Source organism: Balaenoptera borealis (assembly GCF_965194805.1).
Source record: "Balaenoptera borealis genome assembly, chromosome: 19".
Taxonomy (NCBI): Eukaryota; Metazoa; Chordata; class Mammalia; order Artiodactyla; family Balaenopteridae; genus Balaenoptera; species Balaenoptera borealis.
Genome location: NC_138878.1, coordinates 4,568,252 through 4,586,282, shown reverse-complemented (window position 1 = coordinate 4,586,282; position 18,031 = coordinate 4,568,252). Strand labels below are relative to the sequence as shown.

At 52.7% G+C, this 18,031-nt stretch overlaps 1 protein-coding gene across 7 annotated transcripts in view; it reads left to right on the top strand.

Annotated features, from left to right (window-relative positions):
- ATP2C2 (ATPase secretory pathway Ca2+ transporting 2) overlaps window positions 1-18,031 on the top strand; it is a gene marked incomplete at its 3' end in the record, with an annotated part of 89,288 nt that overhangs the window by 58,010 nt on the left and 13,247 nt on the right. For all 7 annotated transcript variants that reach the window (XM_082366853.1, XM_082366857.1, XM_082366855.1 and 4 more), the window contains 13 exons: window positions 801-867; window positions 7,137-7,261; window positions 7,410-7,507; window positions 8,109-8,210; window positions 9,381-9,470; window positions 10,398-10,499; window positions 12,283-12,439; window positions 13,752-13,922; window positions 14,708-14,805; window positions 14,902-14,952; window positions 16,487-16,653; window positions 17,102-17,170; window positions 17,246-17,362. In XM_082366853.1, the coding sequence (XP_082222979.1) occupies window positions 801-867; window positions 7,137-7,261; window positions 7,410-7,507; window positions 8,109-8,210; window positions 9,381-9,470; window positions 10,398-10,499; window positions 12,283-12,439; window positions 13,752-13,922; window positions 14,708-14,805; window positions 14,902-14,952; window positions 16,487-16,653; window positions 17,102-17,170; window positions 17,246-17,362 (1,414 nt within the window). The remainder of the gene's footprint in view (window positions 1-800; window positions 868-7,136; window positions 7,262-7,409; window positions 7,508-8,108; window positions 8,211-9,380; window positions 9,471-10,397; window positions 10,500-12,282; window positions 12,440-13,751; window positions 13,923-14,707; window positions 14,806-14,901; window positions 14,953-16,486; window positions 16,654-17,101; window positions 17,171-17,245; window positions 17,363-18,031) is intronic.

Here is an 18,031-nt window from a genome sequence, read left to right as displayed (position 1 = left end):
CACTGCAGACACCTTGGGGCAAGTCCTGGGGGCGTGCAGCCCGTGGGAACTTGTGGAATAATACAGAAATGTTGCCAACGGCCCCAAGTAAACTGGTTGGCTGTTTCTTTCTTTTACTTGAGCTGGCTTGATCCTCTCCTGAAAAAGTAAAACCATCCTCTTTCTCGTAGGCAGGGGAGTTTCTTTCTTAAAAAGAAAAAGGGGAGGGAGAGGTGGCACGTGTTTGAGGTTATTCATAATCGTCCTGTGTCTATATTCCTGGAAACTCTTTAAGGAAATGAGTTTGGAATGCCTTCGTCCTTTGGAGGACATACTCGTGCGTGTGTGTGTGTGCGCGTGTGTGTGTTGGAATGCCTTCGTCCTTTGGAGGACATACTCGTGCGTGTGTGTGTGCGCGTGTGTGTGTTGGAATGCCTTCGTCCTTTGGAGGACATACTCGTGCGCGTGTGTGTGTTGGAATGCCTTCGTCCTTTGGAGGACATACTCGTGCGTGTGTGTGTGCGCGTGTGTGTGTTGGAATGCCTTCGTCCTTTGGAGGACATACTCGTGCGTGTGTGTGTGCGTGTGTGTGTTGGAATGCCTTCGTCCTTTGGAGGACATACTCGTGCGTGTGTGTGTGCGCGTGTGTGTGTTGGAATGCCTTCGTCCTTTGGAGGACATACTCGTGCGTGTGTGTGTGCGTGTGTGTGTTGGAATGCCTGCGTCCTTTGGAGGACATACTCGTGCGTGTGTGTGTGTGCGCGCGTGTGTGTGTGTGTGTGTACATACATACATACATGTATGTTTCTATCTCCTCCCAGGCCTGATCATGTTCACGGGCTGGCTGCAAGGGAAACGCCTCCTCAGCATGTTCACCATCGGGGTCAGGTAAGGGCGCTGGGCCATCCCCCCTCGTCTGTGCACAAGAGAAGGTGGGGAGGTTGGGGGGCAGGAGTGGCGTGGGGCAGATGCAGCCCTTGCCCCTAAGCCACAGTCTCCCCGTAGCACGTTGTCTGGCAGGTGGGTGCCCAGCGAATGTCCGCAAAAGGGATGAAAGCTGACGGTTCGGAGTCCCTGCCCCTCTGGCCCGTGGGTCTGGGTCTTCCCGGCTGAGCGCGGACTCCAGGGCCAGCCCACCCGGGTTTAGATTCTGCCTTTGCCACTTGCCAGCCATGCGACCCCGGCCCAGCGTCTTCATGTACTGGTCCTCCTTTTCCTCCTCTGTAAACGGGTGTGATGTCAGCCCTCCGAGGGGTGCGGTGAGGATGCCCTGGGTGCCCCACGCAGGCGCCTGCAGCCACGCGGAGCGCGCGGTGGGTGCGTGTTCTCGTTACACATTGGGAACGCGGCCCTTGATTTACGGAGGCGGCTGCAGGAGAGGACAGAGAACTTGGAGCCGAGGCCACACGGCTGACTGCAGGGCTGGGGACCGGGGCCTTGACTTTAAGCCCAGGGAACCTGCCCTTCCCCCACCTGGTGATGCCCATAAGCGACCGCCCCACCCTGGGTCCCAGGGGAGCAGCAGAGGCAGGCAGGAGAAGGCCGGCTCTGTGCAGGGGCGTGAAGTTGCCACAGCTTTTCCGCGGCTGCTCGGGGACACAGGGTGCTGGGGATTGTCCCTAATGGGGCACGTCCCAGCGGAAGGGCAGCTGGTAATCGGGGACGTGGAGGAGCCACGTCAGGCCCCTCACGGTTTCCTCAGCGTGACCCCCCCCCCCCTTGTGTTGTTGTCTGTAAGATGGTTCAGGTGTTACGTGGAAGATTACTGTAATGTCGGTGAGCAAAAATATATACTTAGTACATCAAACCCACAATGTAAACAAACTTAGATGCCCGTCAATGTAGTGGACAGATAAACAGCATACAGTGGAGTATTATTCAGCCACAAGAAGGAGTGAAGCCAGTGGGGGAAGGGTAAGATGTGACAAAGGGAGAGAGTGGCATGGACATATATACACTACCAAATGGAAAATGGATAGCTAGTGGGAAGCAGCCGCATAGCACAGGGAGATCAGCTCGGTGCTTTGTGACCACCTAGAGGGGTGGGATAGGGAGGGTGGGAGGGAGGCGCAAGAGGGAGGGGATATGGGGATGTATGTATATGTACAGCTGACTCACTTTGTTGTACAGCAGAAACTAACACAACATTGTAAAGAAATTATACTCCAATAAAGATACTAAAAAAAAAGAATGAAGCACTGACCATGCTACAGTGTGGATGCCGTAGAAACATGAGGCTAAGAGAAGGAAACCAGACACAAATGGCCGCATACCATATGACTTTGTTTCTATGAAATGGCCCAAATAGGCAAATCCATACAGACAGAACGTAGATTAGTGGCTGCCAGGCGCTGGGGTCGGGGAACAAGGAGGGACCCCAACAGCTATGGGGTTTCTTCTGGGGGTGATGAAAAGGCTCTAAAAGTGATTGTAGTGATAGTTATACAACTCTGAATGTAAAACCACTGAATTATATACTTTAAAAGGGTGAATTTTATGGTACGTGAATTACATCTCAATAAAGAAAACATAAAGCAGGTAATTAGGAAAGCTGTTATTACAAGGATCCTTGGAACCTTTCTAATTTATATATAAAAAGTAAACTGTTTGCAAACAGCCACGTTGTAACTGTCATTACAGTAAATTACAGTGACGCACCTCACAGTGGATCCCAGTGCGGGACGGAGGCTGTGGGGTGCTGCTTCCCCCAGCGCCGGCCAGTGTGGGCAAGAGAACCTTGCTTTAGGGGGTTGAGTGTACACGTCTCTGGTACAGAGTCAAGTCTGTCTGTGTAAAAATGAGTGGACACCATTACCTGGCAATTAGCAATAGAAGAAATTCAAATGCAGGTCTTTTAAAATTCCAAATGCCTCACTTTTTTAAATTGAAGTATAGTTGATTTACAATGTTGTGTTTATTTCTGCTGTACAGCAAAGTGATTCAGTTATACATATATATATATATACACACACACACACACACACACACACACACACACACACACACACACACACACACACACACACACACACACATATACATTCTTTCAAATGCCTCATTTTTTAATCACACTGCCCTGTGTGCATTGAGAGGCAGGCCAGCAAAATCCACCTGTGGGCAGGTGTGTATCCTATTATAATAGTATTCAGTGACTATTTTGTGAATGAATGGCAGCTGGAAAAGTCTGTGTCTGGTTTTAGAAGCTTTGCCATTCCTTAACAAACAAAATCTCATTAATGCCAAATCCTGGGGACATGAAAAAGAAAAAGGAAAAGTTGGTTTAAAGAATATTATGCAGTTAGAATATTACGTGACAAAAACCATAAAAGCAAAATACAAATGGCAAACATTTGGAAAACGCCATCTCAGACTCATTCTGAGTATAAAAAGAAAAGATACCCTAACAGCAATTGTCTTTAGGTTTTCACCTTAAATAAGCTATAAATAAATGGATTGATACCAGGGCTTGGGTTTTCCCCCCGAACTCTTTGGAACCATGAAAATCAGGCCATTGTGCTGTACAGATGTTCCTGCTGGATTTCAGGCATTTTCCCTGAAACACACCTGGATCATCATCGTCACATTTGGGTGGTGGCCATAGCAGACGGCTTGCAGAGCTCTAGATGCAGAGCCCAAGGTGTTCTTTGGAGTGGACGAGGTCATGATCTCAAGTCGAGTGGGGTTTCCTGACTTTATATCCTGAGCTACGTGCCGTGAATGGCATAAAAGAAAATAGAACCTGGAGCTTTCGATGGCCGTTTATCCTTCCATGTCAGTGTCAGAGTGTTGACCACCTAGGTGAGGAGGTTCTAGAATCTTCGAGAAAGGGAAGGGGGCGTAGCCAGGGTCTGTTGCTGCCGTGTGGAGGAGGGGGAAGGGCTCGGGAGGAGCATGTGACCTCGTTCATTCATCAAGGCACAGCTCCGTGAGGCAGGCCGGTCTCCATTTCACAGATGGAGAAGCTGAGGGTTAGGCCGACACATTTGCCTGTAGTTACAGGATCAGGGAGTGGAGGAGACAGACTGCAAACCCCATGCATTCTGATCCAAAGCCAGGGTCCGGCTCAGTGCCGCTGGCCACCCCCCGGGCAGGGCAGGGACTCTCCTCCCTTTCCCTCCCCTCCCCGGCCATGGCACTTGGTTTGCTTATTTGCCCCACACATGTTTCTTGAGCAGCTGTTTACTATGTACTTGCATCGTCCAGTGCTGATGGAGCTGGACCACGGAGTCTGCAGGCTGGTGGGGAAAGTAAACGTGAACAATTTAAGTGAATGTTAGCAAAATAATCACAACTTACGATCAATGCTACAAAGGAAACGATGGTTGAGAGACAGATTAAAAGGGAGGCGGGAAGGGATGTGGCCGGAAAAGGTGGCCGGGGAAGGTTTCTCTGAGGAGTTGAAGCTGGAGAGATGCTGCTAAGGGGGGGCAGGGCGTTCAGGCAGGGGAGTGGCGGGGGCAAAGGCGTGGAGGCGGAGCGAGCCCAGCGCATCTGCGGAAGCCTGGGGGAGGCTGTGGTCGGGCTGGGTGATAAGACCAGACGGTGGGGTAGATTAGGGGGCTGATCACGCGGAAACTCACGGGCCCCTTTTTCTCTGAATTCTGATCACATCCTCAGAACCCTTCTCAACACGCCATTCCAGGCCATCCCTACTATTCTTCTGGAGCAGAGAGATGAAAAGTGTTGGCCATTCTTGGGATGGTGATGGGAGGTGTGAACCCTGGCTTGTTCTGAGGAGTGGGAAGAGGGAGCAGGGGGGTGGGCAGCTGGCTGCGCTGTGGGCGGTGGAGTTTGAGGTGAGGGCGGGGCCTCCTGCAAGAGGAGGACGCCGTAGAGTAGGGGGTCTTGGACTTGACTGTAACTAACCTCACCATACAAGGGTCCCTGGGAGAGCTTGTCCCACGCAGATTGCCGGGGCTCTGACTCAGTGGGTCTGGGGTGGGGGGGCCCGAGATTCTGCATTCCTAACATGCTCCCCAGGGACGCTGCTGATGCCGCTTCAGGAAGCATCACTCTGAGCGGTGAGGCCATGGCTACAATTTCCCTGGTCGGGGCTCCAGCAAGAGGCGGGGCTAGGGAAGAAGGTGGAGCCCCGAAAAGAAGGCTCAGGTGACTAGGTCTTCAGAGGTAGGGGTGGTGGCTGAGGGTGGAGCCTCAGCCACGAGGCGCTCCCCGAAAAAGCAGAGCTCTCAGAGGCCGTGATGCATGAGAACCTCCCCCAAACAAGGATGCGTTCCATCCCATCTTGTAAACCACAGGAAGTTCCATGAGGCAAAAAGACGGTGAAATATTTCCAGGTCAGTAAGAGAAAAGGCTCCTGTGTCCACCGCATCCCTACTTCCCCAAGGTCATTTCTGATTTCTTGTCTAACAGCCCCTTTCATCTCTCTCATCCCACTCGGTCCATGGGAAATTTGCAATGGAAAGAAAACTGACTCTGGTCATTTCACTTGTGACTTTGAAAGGATGGGGTTCTTCAGTTTTTAGCAGAAGAAAATCACTCAAAACCTCTCAGTCATAAGGTAGAAATGGCAGGAAAGCTGGTGAGGAAGAGATTCTCCAAAATAAATAGCATGAGAATTATTCTTTTAAAAACTTGATCCTACTTCCCTCTGCCTTGAGCGACATTCAAGTTGACCCAAGGTCTACTTGCTTTTCCTGGTCTATTGTAATCTTTATTAGTTTGCCAATTAATTTTTTATTATTATGAAAACCTCCAGGCACACACAATGCCCTTCTCATGCCATGTAGGAGGAAAGTGCCCGTGAGAACCCTTTGCAAATGTTTGCTTAGCTGGCCTTGTCAGCCTGTGCCATAAAACCAAGGAAGCCTTCTTGCTGTCACCGTAGAAACCAGGCACAGTCCCTTGACCAAATTCCGTCACCTTGGTTTATATAACTTACCCCTGAATGCTCCATGGTCTCCAGGTGAAAGGCCGCCATTCATATACCGTATTTCTTTGACTCTGAGACACATTCTTTTTCACCTTCTACCTTCTCTGAAGTCAGACTGCTTCTCACAAGTGAGGTGATAAGAAAGCATCCCGGCACCGTTAATGGGCAGCATGTTTTTCCTTTCTGAGAGGTGCACAGGATAATGGTGCCCTTCCCAATCAGCAGCGCCTTAGATCTGATGAAATATGGTAGCCGCGCGTGGCTTCGGTTGAATGGTCATCCTCGGTGGCGGGGCTTTCTGATTATTACCAACCTATGTAGAGCGCTCACTATGTGCTAGGCCAGGGTGGGTCCGGGCTCTTGCACTTGCCATGTATTCACTCATTGCTGTGTGTTCACTCAGCAAATATTTACTGACTACCTGCGGGACCGTGCTGTGCAAAGGGTGAACCACGGTGGGGCGTGGCGTGGTAATGCTCACCCCACAGCTCTGCACAGTCTGCCCCCCACTCTGCAGCCTCCCCCAGCGGCCTGAGGTCACTGGCAAGACACAGACCCTGCCCACAGGAAGGGGATCCTGTGCTCAGTCCCAAGGCAGATTCCCAAGGGAGAAGCTCATTGGTTCAGCTCAAGTCACATGTTCTCCTCTAACCCAATCAACCTTGGCTGTGGGAGGGCGGGGCCACGTGGTACAGAAAGAGTTGGGGCGGGGGGGGGGGGGGTCCTAAGCAGATGAGCAGACAGCACAACAACCTGTTTAGGCAAACGCGTCGCCATGCCACTTCACCTCCCCCAACTTTCATTTCCTTGTCTGGTTTTCTCACAGGAAGTGTCTAAACCATTAGACCAATTTAAAGGAAAATTCAGGGGACCCAGGGAGGACCCTCTGAACCTAGTAATTCCACTTCCCACTTAGTGCCTGATCCCGGAAATTGCTTTCATAGGGCCCAAGACTTTTGTCTCTAATAGCTGACAACAATTTAAATGCAAAAGCACTTAAATAGGCAAAACAATGGAGAGACTAATTCACACTAAAGTGTGGATGTCTGGTAGGAAAGCAGGGTTTTGCAGGGGGAAAGCTCAGAGCAGTGGATGCTGAAGAAGGAGGCAGGTGTGTCATGGGACTGGGAGCACAGAATAGAACAGAGAAGGTGGGGAAACCACGGACAAGCTTCACCGGGTAAACACGCTGCCAGCGCCAGCTGGGATTCACGTCATCGTTAAGTGCGTGCTAGAGGTGATCCGCCTGGCCTTTTCGATCCAGCCTGGCTGTGGCCGCCATTCCCGAGGGTCTGCCCATCGTCGTCACAGTTACGCTGGTCCTAGGAGTGCTGCGGATGGCCAGGAAGCGGGTCGTTGTGAAGAAGCTGCCGATCGTGGAGACTTTAGGTGAGGGAATCCAGCTGGTTGGACTCTTACAAATTGGACGGCGTGGGCATTTTAGTGCCGTGATAATTCAACCTGGGTGTTTCCTAAGCCTGAGAGCTGGTGGTGACGACTTCTTGTTCCTATAAACTCTGGTGTCTTCTTGTGCCAGGTTGCTGCAACGTCATCTGTTCCGATAAGACGGGAACTCTGACTGCCAATGAAATGACTGTCACCCAACTTGTGACGTCTGACGGGCTCCACGCTGAGGTGAGCCCGTGTGAATTTATAAGGTTCAGGTCCAGGTTGTGCCCTGCCAGACCCCTTCCTTCCCAGGGAAAGCACACGGAGTCTTCCAGAGAGCAGTAAGGAAGAAACAAATATGGGTTATTGGACAGTCTCCTTGCTCCAAATAGCAGCGAGTAACGTGACGGATGGAAGGCACCACCCTCGGGTTGGCACGATGCTACACCCTTGTGTTTTCACGTTGTCCGTGTTTCCTGTCACGTCACAGCCACAGAGTAATCGCAGCAGAGATGACTGCAAAGGCTACGCTATTTGCCATCGGCTCTACAAGAAAGAGCTTGCCCGCCCCGGTTCTGGAACATAAGCACCCTTGTATGCTAATACTTGGTTTTCATAACCGTAATTTTTACTGGCTGAAGAATGCCCTGTTGCAATTTACTGAAGCACGGCACTTGGTGAGGTATCTGATTAATACGTAATCCTGCAGGGGGCATTTCATGCTTGAAGACGTGTTCGTGGTGGGACCGTGACCTTGGGGATGGATCCCCAGAAAGGGATATGGGTCAACCGGGGAAGCGTCTTTTTGCCTCCTAGTGACACCCCATTTTTTGCCTTTGCCCTGTAGGTCAGCGGAGTTGGCTACAACGGCCAAGGGACTGTCTGTCTTTTACCCTCAAAGGAAGTCATTAAGCAGTTTTCCAACGTCTCAGTGGGGAAATTAGTGGAGGTAAGTGTCAAAAGCACCACTGTGGAAGTAAACATGCATTTAAAACAGAGCTAATGGGGACTCTCTCCGGAAAGAGAGACAGCAGTTGGACCAGCTGGTTCTCAGTGATGACCGGGCCACGCCCCAGGGGTCAGGTTGTCACGGCGGCCCAGATACAGATGGAAATATGGGACGTAAGGGAAGAGCTGGGAGCCCCTTCCTCCCCCCTTGCTTGCTGGACAGGGAAGGGGCTCCGTGAATGTTGGGAAACAAGCACGGGATGAACGCTGCCTGTTGTGACCATCAGTACTTGTAATGTGAGCCATACCCATCCTCGCAGGAGCTCACGTCCCCTCCCCACGGGAAGTTTGACCACCATCCCCTCCGCGCAGGTCCCACCTCCACGGTGACAATTAACACAGCCCTCAGAGGGCCGTCCCATTATCTCAGTTGTGCAGATTAAGAAACGGGAGCTCGGGACTTCCCTGGCAGTCCAGTGGTTAAGACGCCGCGCTCCCAATGCAGGGGGCACAGGTTCGGTCCCTGGTTGGAGAACTAAGATACAGCATGCCGCATGCACAGCGCCGACCAAAGAAAAAAAAGGAACGGGGGCTCAGAGAGGTAGCGTGAGTGCCCAAGGTCCCCCAGTGAGTGGGAGGGAGCCGGGATTCACCCCCGTGCTCTTTTTGTCCATTTGTTTCTACTTCTCTTTTTTCAGTTATTATTTTAAATTGAGATGTAGCTCGCACACCACAGAATTCACCCTTTTAAAGTGTACAGTTCAGTGGGTTTTAGTATACTCACAAGGGTGTGCAGCCATCACCGCTATCTAATTCCAGGACGCTCCGTCGCCCCAATCAGAAACCGCATCCCCACTAGGGGGCACTGGCCATCACCCCACAGGCGTGACCCCCCCCCAGTCTACCTGCCTTCCCACTGTAGTTCCTCATGACAGCTTTGTGACAACCAACATTCAGCAGAATCAGTAAATATTAATCGTGTGGATTTTGAAGATCGGGGACTGATGTATTTTGAAGAGTAAACTTGTCCTTGGCCCTGACGCCAGCCCCAGCTCAGAAAATGGGTCCAGCGTTCAGGGCTGCACCTTTTCATGTGCCTGAGTAAGCCCGGGACCCCGGCGGGTGCAGCTCCAAATACTAACAAACAACCTTCTGAAACCTCTCCTTCCAGGCAGGCTGTGTCGCCAACAACGCCATCATCAGAAAAAACGCCGTGATGGGGCAGCCCACGGAGGGCGCCTTGATGGCCCTGGCCATGAAGGTAGGTCTGTGATGTCTGCGTGGGGAATTCTTTCACTCGGAGCTACACTGGCAGCAGAATTCGAGGTCCTGTCTGCGTGAGGGAGGTCCTCACGTGGCCTTGTCCTCTTCCTAGAAGGACACCGGTCATACCGGCGTGGGCTCCCCCTCACCACCTCATCTGAACTTCGTTACACCTCCAAAGACCCTATTTCCAAATCAGATCCTGTTCGCAGGCACTGGGGAATTACACCTTCCATATGTCTTTGAGGGACACAGTGCAACCGATGACACTCCCCTAAGGAGACTTTTTAGATGTTTTTTTCCCTAATCACTCCCCCCATGAGATTTTAATACCGCAGATATTACGGAAAGACCCAAACGAACTTTTTTGTCAGCCCAATAGTATGCATCTGTTCCTGTACTGTATGGGTGTCTGTGCTTTATACATAAAAGGAGTAGATTTTTTTTCACCCCCTAAGAACCCATTTTCACCCCTTGCGGGGCGATGGGTTGCACGGGTTAGGATTGGTTTACAACTGGGGAAACCAAGGCTCAGAGCTGTCAAGGAACTGGCCTGAAAGCCATCAAAGAATGAGTGAATGTGAGGCCTGGCAGGGACCCCAGGTGGTGACCGCAGGCACCCCACTTCCCAGGGCTCCTTTTGCCGCCTCTTCAAGTCTGAAACATTCGTCCCGGCAGAAACCCCACAGGTTCCAGCTAGAAGCTGTGGCAGAGGCCATCAGGCTCCGCCCCTGGGACAAGAGAAAAGAGAGATTTCTTTTCGGGTGGGACATTTGAAAGCAAATGGCTTTTCTCTGTGAGCTGAACGCTTGGATTTCTCATCTGCCTGAGGTGGTTTGAATAATGAATAATTTAAATGGACTGAGCTTTGCGTAGAGATTGGTGTAGGATAACTCACTGAAAACGTCCCATTTTATTTTCCTAGATGGGCTTAAGTGATATTAAGGATTCATACATGCGAAAAAAAGAGATTCCATTCAGTTCGGAGCAGAAGTGGATGGCGGTCCAGTGCAGCCCCAAGAATGAAGTGAGTGTGCCTCTCTGCCCCCTTCCAGCAAAGCGAAGTGCAGACATCAGAAGAGTTTAAAGTTCCTGGCTACTTCTCTGAGCTTCCAAATATGTGAAAATACAGCTGATGGCAATTAAACCTTTGATTACCTTGGGTCCTCTTCTGAGATCGCCATCTGAACCTCTGGTTCTCAAAGTGGGGTCCCTGAACCCGCAGGAGCATCACCTTGGAATTTGTTTGAAATGCAGATTCTCAGGCTCCACCCCCAGACCCACTGAATCAGAAATTCCAGGGCTGGGACCCAGTCATCTGTGTCTGCTGGGGATTCTGATGCAAGTTCACGTGCGAGACTCCCTGGCCTACAGCACAATGACTGAGTAATTACTACCGGAGGGACCGCATGTTCCTACCTATGACACTGACCCCGTTGCTAACTTAGGGTCCTTTTTTCGCATCCCTGTGCTGAGTTCTTTACACATATGAGCTCCTGTAACTGTCACCACGGGGGAACGAGGCTTCATCCCGAAGGGGGATCCAGGACACACACCCCAGCATCCACCGTAGACGGTGTAGACAGTGAGCTTGCACGTGTGCACACACAGGTTCTAGGCCACCAGGGGAATAGGTACCAAGTTCTTCCTGGCTGTGCCTGGGTGGGGGACTCAGCCCATGTTTTCCCCCCACTTTTTTCTTTTTAAATTTTCTGTAGCTTTTCAGATTTTCTACAATGAAAAAAATTTTTTTTTTTTTTAAAGAGATTTTTATTGGCTTCTACCTTTTTCTCCAAACTCTCTGCTCTTTCTGGAAGCTGTCACATCTTGCCCATGCTGAGATTTCCCATCTCATTCACAGTGGCGGGTAGCTCGGCCAGCTTATCCCAGGTCTTTGCCATGAGTGGACAGGCATATAAATTCCGGGTGCTGAACAGGGGTTTTGGATTTTTTTTTTTTAATGTTTTAATACCTTCAAATCTTATTTTCCCCCCAAAGGCAATGGTAATATATTTTCATTGAAAAAAATTATAGAAATGTAACTTCAAAAATGGAAGCTCCCGACAATTCTGTCCCTCTTTTCTCCCTACCCACTCCCCACCCACGCTAACATCCCTTCGCAGTCAGAGATAGGGTGTTCCAGATTCTACATGTGCAAATGCAACACGTGGGGTGGTAGTTTCAAAAGAAGGTCATGCCGTTTACAGTGTGTGTAATTTGCTCTTTTCCCTTAAATGATGTCTTGGCCAGCTTTCCGTGTCAGTTTGCACGAGTTCATTCACTGCCCACCGTGAGCAGGAAGGCGCTGTGCTCGTGCCGGGGATTATAGTGTGACCCCACGCTGACGAGGCACCTGGAGCTTACGGTCTAGGGGAGACGGAGCTGAACAAATACACAGGAAACGGGTCGGCTGCTCATTTGAGTTCATGAGCCAAGTTCACGGTGCCTACCTTGCTTGGAAGTCTCCCTGAAATAGACATCTAGTGGTCAGTAACACACTTAAAGGCACAGCACTGGCTGGGATATGACCAGTTCGTGAAACGTGCAGACGCTCTGAGTGACGTTAACCAGGGAGCCCGATGTAGGGCAGGCCTGCTTTGGGTCAGAGATCGGCCTCACCCCTCTCTGGGCTGCAAGGTATTCCATCACGTGGATTTCCTGTAACTTCTCTAACCTGTCCTGTATTGGTGAACAATGACGGTCCGGGATAAATAACCCCGCCGTGAACATCGCTGTGTGGATGAGGTGACGGTCACCAAGAGCTGAGGCAGCCAGTGTCAGCCGATTTTTTCCCTCTTGTCTTTTCCAAGGAGCAGGAAGACATCTACTTCATGAAGGGGGCCTTCGAGGAAGTGATTCGTTACTGTACCATGTACAACCACGGGGGTATCCCCCTGCCGCTGACGCCCCAGCAGCGAGCCTTCTGCCAGCAGGAGGAGAAGAGGATGGGGTCTCTCGGCCTGCGGGGTCAGTGCCTGTGGTCCCAGCCGCAAGCTCTAAGTTTGCACATAACACTGACTTCTCAGGTGTATTAACGCAGGGTCCCGAGTCAACGCGGTGATGGTCAGAGTGGTGTCAGGCAGGGTGCTAATGCAGGCAAAGCCAGGGTGGGCTCTCTTGGGCAGATGAAAGATAGGGCGCCCCCCACCCATCTCAGCTGCCAGATGACACCCGTTATCCCAGACGCCGCTCATGTGTGCAAGAAGAGGTTCCGAGTTTTCTAAGACAGGTGAACGGGCCGCCCCTGAAACGATGATTTTCCCGATTGGTCGTCTTGCTCACGGCTCACTGTCAGCAAAACCCAAAGCTCTTGTAAATTAATACGGACTTTTCATTCCGTGGCCATTTCCAATTTTCTGCACCAGGGCCAACGCCTTCCCCGATGGGCTGAACGTTAAACCTCATGTTTCCCGTAGTGTCATATGTCAGCCTGTCCCTTTTCAGAGAAGATGTCTAAAAACACTCTGGAACACGTGTATTCCCTCAGGGGAAAGTGAGAAGCGTTGGCTTGCTGTATTGGTTTCAGTTGCCCTAGTTTTCCCCTTCAGGGGACAGTAATTATAAACTGACCAGCCTGTAAGGGGAGGACATGTCAGGACAGAGCTGAGCTTAGCTGAGCAGGGCAGGGAGGGTCGCTTTGAGAAAGGGGGGAATGGTACCCGCATCGCTGGCACACCCCCTTGCGTCACTGGTACAGTGTCATGACTGAGGGGTCACAGCTGGAACTTGTTGGCCATAGCTCCCCTCCAGTATCAGTAAGGTGACAAAGTAAGGTCAGTTCCCACACCACCCCCTCTCAGAGCACCTGTCCCAGAGAGCCGGGTCTGGCTTCTGTGCCACTGACACAGAGCCCTCTGACCTCTGCTGCCTCCTGCACATTTTTCTTGACCTTGGTGGCTGTTGCCCCGAGTCTGCTGGCAATGACAGAGGAGGGCAGAGCAATGAGAGATAGGCCGTCAGAAATGCGCCCTTATGTGCCAGCCCGCAGGTGTTCTCGTGGCCACTCCCCTTGGGGACTGCACCACAAGTGGATGGAGGCCCGTCTCCCGCTGGGCAAGTTGTTGCTGCTTGCCCTGCTCTCCATCGTGGGTGAGCCGTCAAGAGCCGCTGCCCTGCACGGGCCTGACGACCACCGGGAAGATCGTCCCTTCCCTTTGCGGTCCAGGGACTTAGCGCCCAAGCCCCTCGCGGACAGAAGAGGGTCTGGGACACGGCGGGGCTGGGGCTGACTGGGGACGAAAGTCTTCTGAACCTTCTGTGGGTCTTGCTCTGTCCGCAGTGCTGGCCCTGGCTTCTGGGCCCGAGCTGGGGAAGCTGACGTTCCTGGGTCTCATCGGAATCATCGACCCTCCGAGGGCCGGCGTGGAGGAGGCGGTCCACGTTCTCTCTGATTCGGGCTTGTCCGTGAAAATGATAACGGGAGACGCTCTGGAGACGGCCTTGGCGATAGGTAACCAGGGAATGGGGTGGAGGGTGAGGGTCGCCACCCGTGCTTACTCCTCGAGGGACCTGGTCAGGAGAGCTCGCACCTTCCTTCCACGTGCTTGGAAGAGATTCTGAGGTCCGAGGACCAGCATCCCACCTTCCGAGTGGGTGTTTGTCTCTAAGATGTTGGCAGGTTCTCCTAACGAGGAAGAGACCTCGTGTGCACCGAGAACATTCTCTGTCCTGGGCCTTCCATCCATGATCTCACCTCATCTCCACAGGCAGCGTCATTGCCAGTGCACACTTCCAGTCTGGCTTCTGCCAGTAGCGGTGTGCCCTTGGCAAATCATTGAGCCACTCTGACACTCGGGCTTTTCATCAGCAGAGGGCTAGCAACCTTCCTCCTCCTCCTCTTTTTATTACTGTTAGCAGGGTTGCCACACCTTGGTTTTCTTTCCCCCCTCTGTCTTGAGGCAGCCTGGCACCATGGAAAGATCACAGACTCTGGAATCAGACAGAAAGAACCATGTCAGGTCCAGTATTAGCACTTACTAGCCCTATGGCCTTGGGAAAGTCACCGCTCTCTCAGTTTCCTCATCCTTAGGGTGGGGATAAGAGGCCTTTGTTGCCAGTTCATTCTGTGGATGGAATTAAGGTCAGATACCATTGCAGGTGCTCTCTGATTGGGGCCACCGTGGTTTTGTTTTTCCCCGTGGCCAAGGCGGGGCCTGATGTCAGGTAGGTGGAGTGAGGGGCAAGTGCAGGGACCACAGTCTCAGGCCCTCAGAAGGGACTGTCCACACCTTGCAGGAAGAAACATCGGCCTGTGCAACGGGAAGCTGAGCGCCATGTCCGGGGAAGAGGTGGAAAGCGCCGAGCAGGGCGCGCTGGCCGAGCGCGTCGGGAAGGTGGGGTCCTCCCGAGGCTTGCCGCCGAGGGGCGTGGGGTGAAGGTGCCACCTCCTCATTCACTGATGCTCGGCCCTCTCCCATCTCCGTATCCAGGTGTCTGTCTTCTTCAGGACCAGCCCAAAGCACAAACTCAAAATCATCAAGGTCAGTTGTGTGCCTCTCTGGTCCCTCAGGGCACAGCCCAGAGCGGTGGCGGCTCTGCTCACAAGGTGGTCTAGGGCCCAGCGCTGGCCGCCTCCTCTGCACTGGCCTCTGGAGGAGAGAACTGGGGGCCCCCTGCCACATATACCAAAAGCGGGGAGCAGGAATTGGGTGGTGCCAAGGTAGAAACAGAGAGGCCAGCCTTCGTTAGTCGGGTGCTCCTTGGCGTATTCCTGTTATTTAACTCCAGGCCTTAGTTTCCTCATCTGTAAAATGGGGATAATGTGAATGACCGAATGACACCAGCTAATTCTCAAGGCAGGAGAGGACGAAACGAAGCCAGGGGACTTCCCTGGCGGTCCAGTGGTTAAGGCTCCACGCTTCCAATGCAGCGGGTGCGGGTTCAATCCCTGGTCGGGGAACTAAGATCCCACGTGCTGCATGGCACGGCCAAAAAAAAAAGAAAGAAACGAAGCTGGGCCTGTGAAGCCCTTGGCAGCTGCCTGGCCCACCGCAGGTGCCTTCTGATGGTGCATCAAAAACGAAAGTGCTAGAACGAGAGACTCCTGTGTGGTTTTCCCGCACACGGATGCTTTTAAAGGTTGCTCTTTAACACTTGTGTTTTTTCTTTTGTGTCATTTTGGGGTTTTTTAGTTCTACAGAGTAAATCTCTGTGCCAGTCATTCCTCAAAGAAAATATTAATACTTATTGGGTACCACATGGATTCAGGGGACGAGTTGATTATTATTTGTTAATGGTTGTTGACTGAAAAAAAAAAAGCACACCGTGAGAGTTGTGAGTTAAGGTTTACTGGGGGCAAAATGAGGACTACAGCTGGGGAGACGGCGTCTCAGCTCTGAGCAGCCACTCCGAAGAGGTGGGGGCGGGGTGTGTATGTGACTTCCGTGAAGGGGGTACTGCAGTCATGCACACATTTTGGCAGAAGGTTGTCCCTGGTCACGAGGAGCAGATGTCTCCGTCAGTGACTTTAGTGCTTTTCTAGGTATGAAAAGTTGTAAGAATCTGGGCTCATAAAATCTGCTCCTGAAAACAGCTAACTATCTGAAGGCTTGTTCTGCCAGTTTTTCCTTCATTCCTGATCTCCGCCCTGAACTCCTTTCAGGGGGTGTGGAAGGTCAGCGGCTGCAGTGGCCAATGACTTCATCCTTGTAGAACCAGATGGCAAGCGACAGTTTTTAGGTGGCATGGTGACGGATAACACATTCATGCCTTCGCTCTGGGCCAGGCACTGTCCCCTGTGTGTTCTTAGTTTAGGGCTCACAACAGCCCTGATAAGGAGGGACCGTGCTCCCACTTTGCAGATAGAGAAGCTGAGGTTAGGTTCAGGGCTTGCCCAGTGCCCACAGCTCATATGGGGGCAACTGGGATTCAGACCCTGGCCAGCTGACCCCAGTGCCCTCTAGAGAGGGGCCTTTGCCATGGACCACTCAGTGTGAGAGGCGGGGCACGAGGAGGGAAGGATCTGGAAGGAAGGTCCTCAGGCTGCAGGCCTCCACTGGCCTCCTCTTTCCAAAGGCTTTGCAGGAGTCGGGGGCGATCGTGGCCATGACGGGGGACGGGGTGAATGACGCGGTCGCCCTGAAATCAGCGGACATCGGGATTGCCATGGGGCAGACAGGGACGGACGTCAGCAAGGAGGCCGCCAACATGATCCTGGTGGACGATGACTTCTCAGCCATCATGTAAGCTGCTCTTTAGGTGTTTTTTTAGTGGCAAAAATGCCTGGGGTGGCAGCCCCCTGCTCTGCTGTGGTGGACATACACGGTGTCCCCAGGCCCACCCCCCCCCCTCATGGAAAGCAGGGCCACGGGGGCCCCTTCTCCTTGCTGGATCACCGAGGGGCAGGAGGCACTTAGGGAGCCTTGGGTGAGGGCTGGGGTCCCAGGGCTCAGACGACAGAATGGTCCACAGTCTTTGGACAGAAGGGCGATCGTGGCTTGGGGACCAGTCCCCAGCAGCTGATGGCACCTGCTAGGACATCAGCACCCCCTACTGGTGATTCCCCGAGAATGCCAGCAAGGAGAAACGTGACCTCTGGTGACACCGTCGCTTCCTTTAGCAGGTGACGGAGCTGGCTGACCCTTCTCGCCCGGCCCTCTTTGTGCATAAATGCTTTCTCCTCTCTTGCAGGAATGCGGTGGAGGAAGGCAAGGGGATTTTTCATAACATCAAGAACTTTGTCCGATTTCAGCTGAGCACGTAAGTCGAGGCCGGCGTCCCCCGTGTGCCAGGTCTGGGAGCAGCTGGTGACAGTGCCCCGTGTGTGCCCTGCAGGAGCATCTCGGCCTTGAGCCTCATCACTCTGTCCACCGTGTGCAACCTGCCCAGCCCCCTCAATGCCATGCAGATCCTGTGGATCAACATCATCATGGATGGGCCGCCGGCGCAGAGGTAAGGCAGCGGGCTGGCGGGAGCGTACAGGGGAGACGGCGAGGGGAATGCACCAGGCGCGGGAGGAGGCGTCTGGTGGGCGGGCAGGGGGACAACGAACTTTCTGCTCCTCTGCCTGGGATGCTCTCCCTGAGCTACCTGCATGGCTCGAGCCCTCTCTTCATTCGGGTCACTGCCTCCGAGAAGTCCTCCCTGATTTCTCTAGCAGCAGCCTCCTCTCTCCCAGTCACCTTACCCTGCTTTATTTTTGCCTAGAGGGGAACATATTTCCTTGTTTATCTGATCGGAATCCATCTCCCCTTTAGAATGTCAGCTTCCTGGGGGCAAGGTTTTTGTTTTGTTCCCTGCAGGATCCCCGACTCCTACAATGGTGCCTGGCACACACTAGGTGCCCAGGACGTTATTGGCTGGATGAATGAGGAGGGAGCGTGAGGCTAACGGAATGAATGATGCAGGAGGAAGGACGGGCTCTGGAGGCAGGGGGGCCGGTGTGCGCAAGCGAGGCACTTCCCTGTGTGTGAGCACATAGCGGGTGTTGCTCTCGGTGCAGCTGAATTGTTATTAATCTAATCACCACCGGTGACGGCTTTGCTCCCCCCGCCACGCCCAGCGAGAGGGCCACCTCTTATACGTGCTCTCCCTGAGAACGGGGCCGCGAGCAAAGCTGGA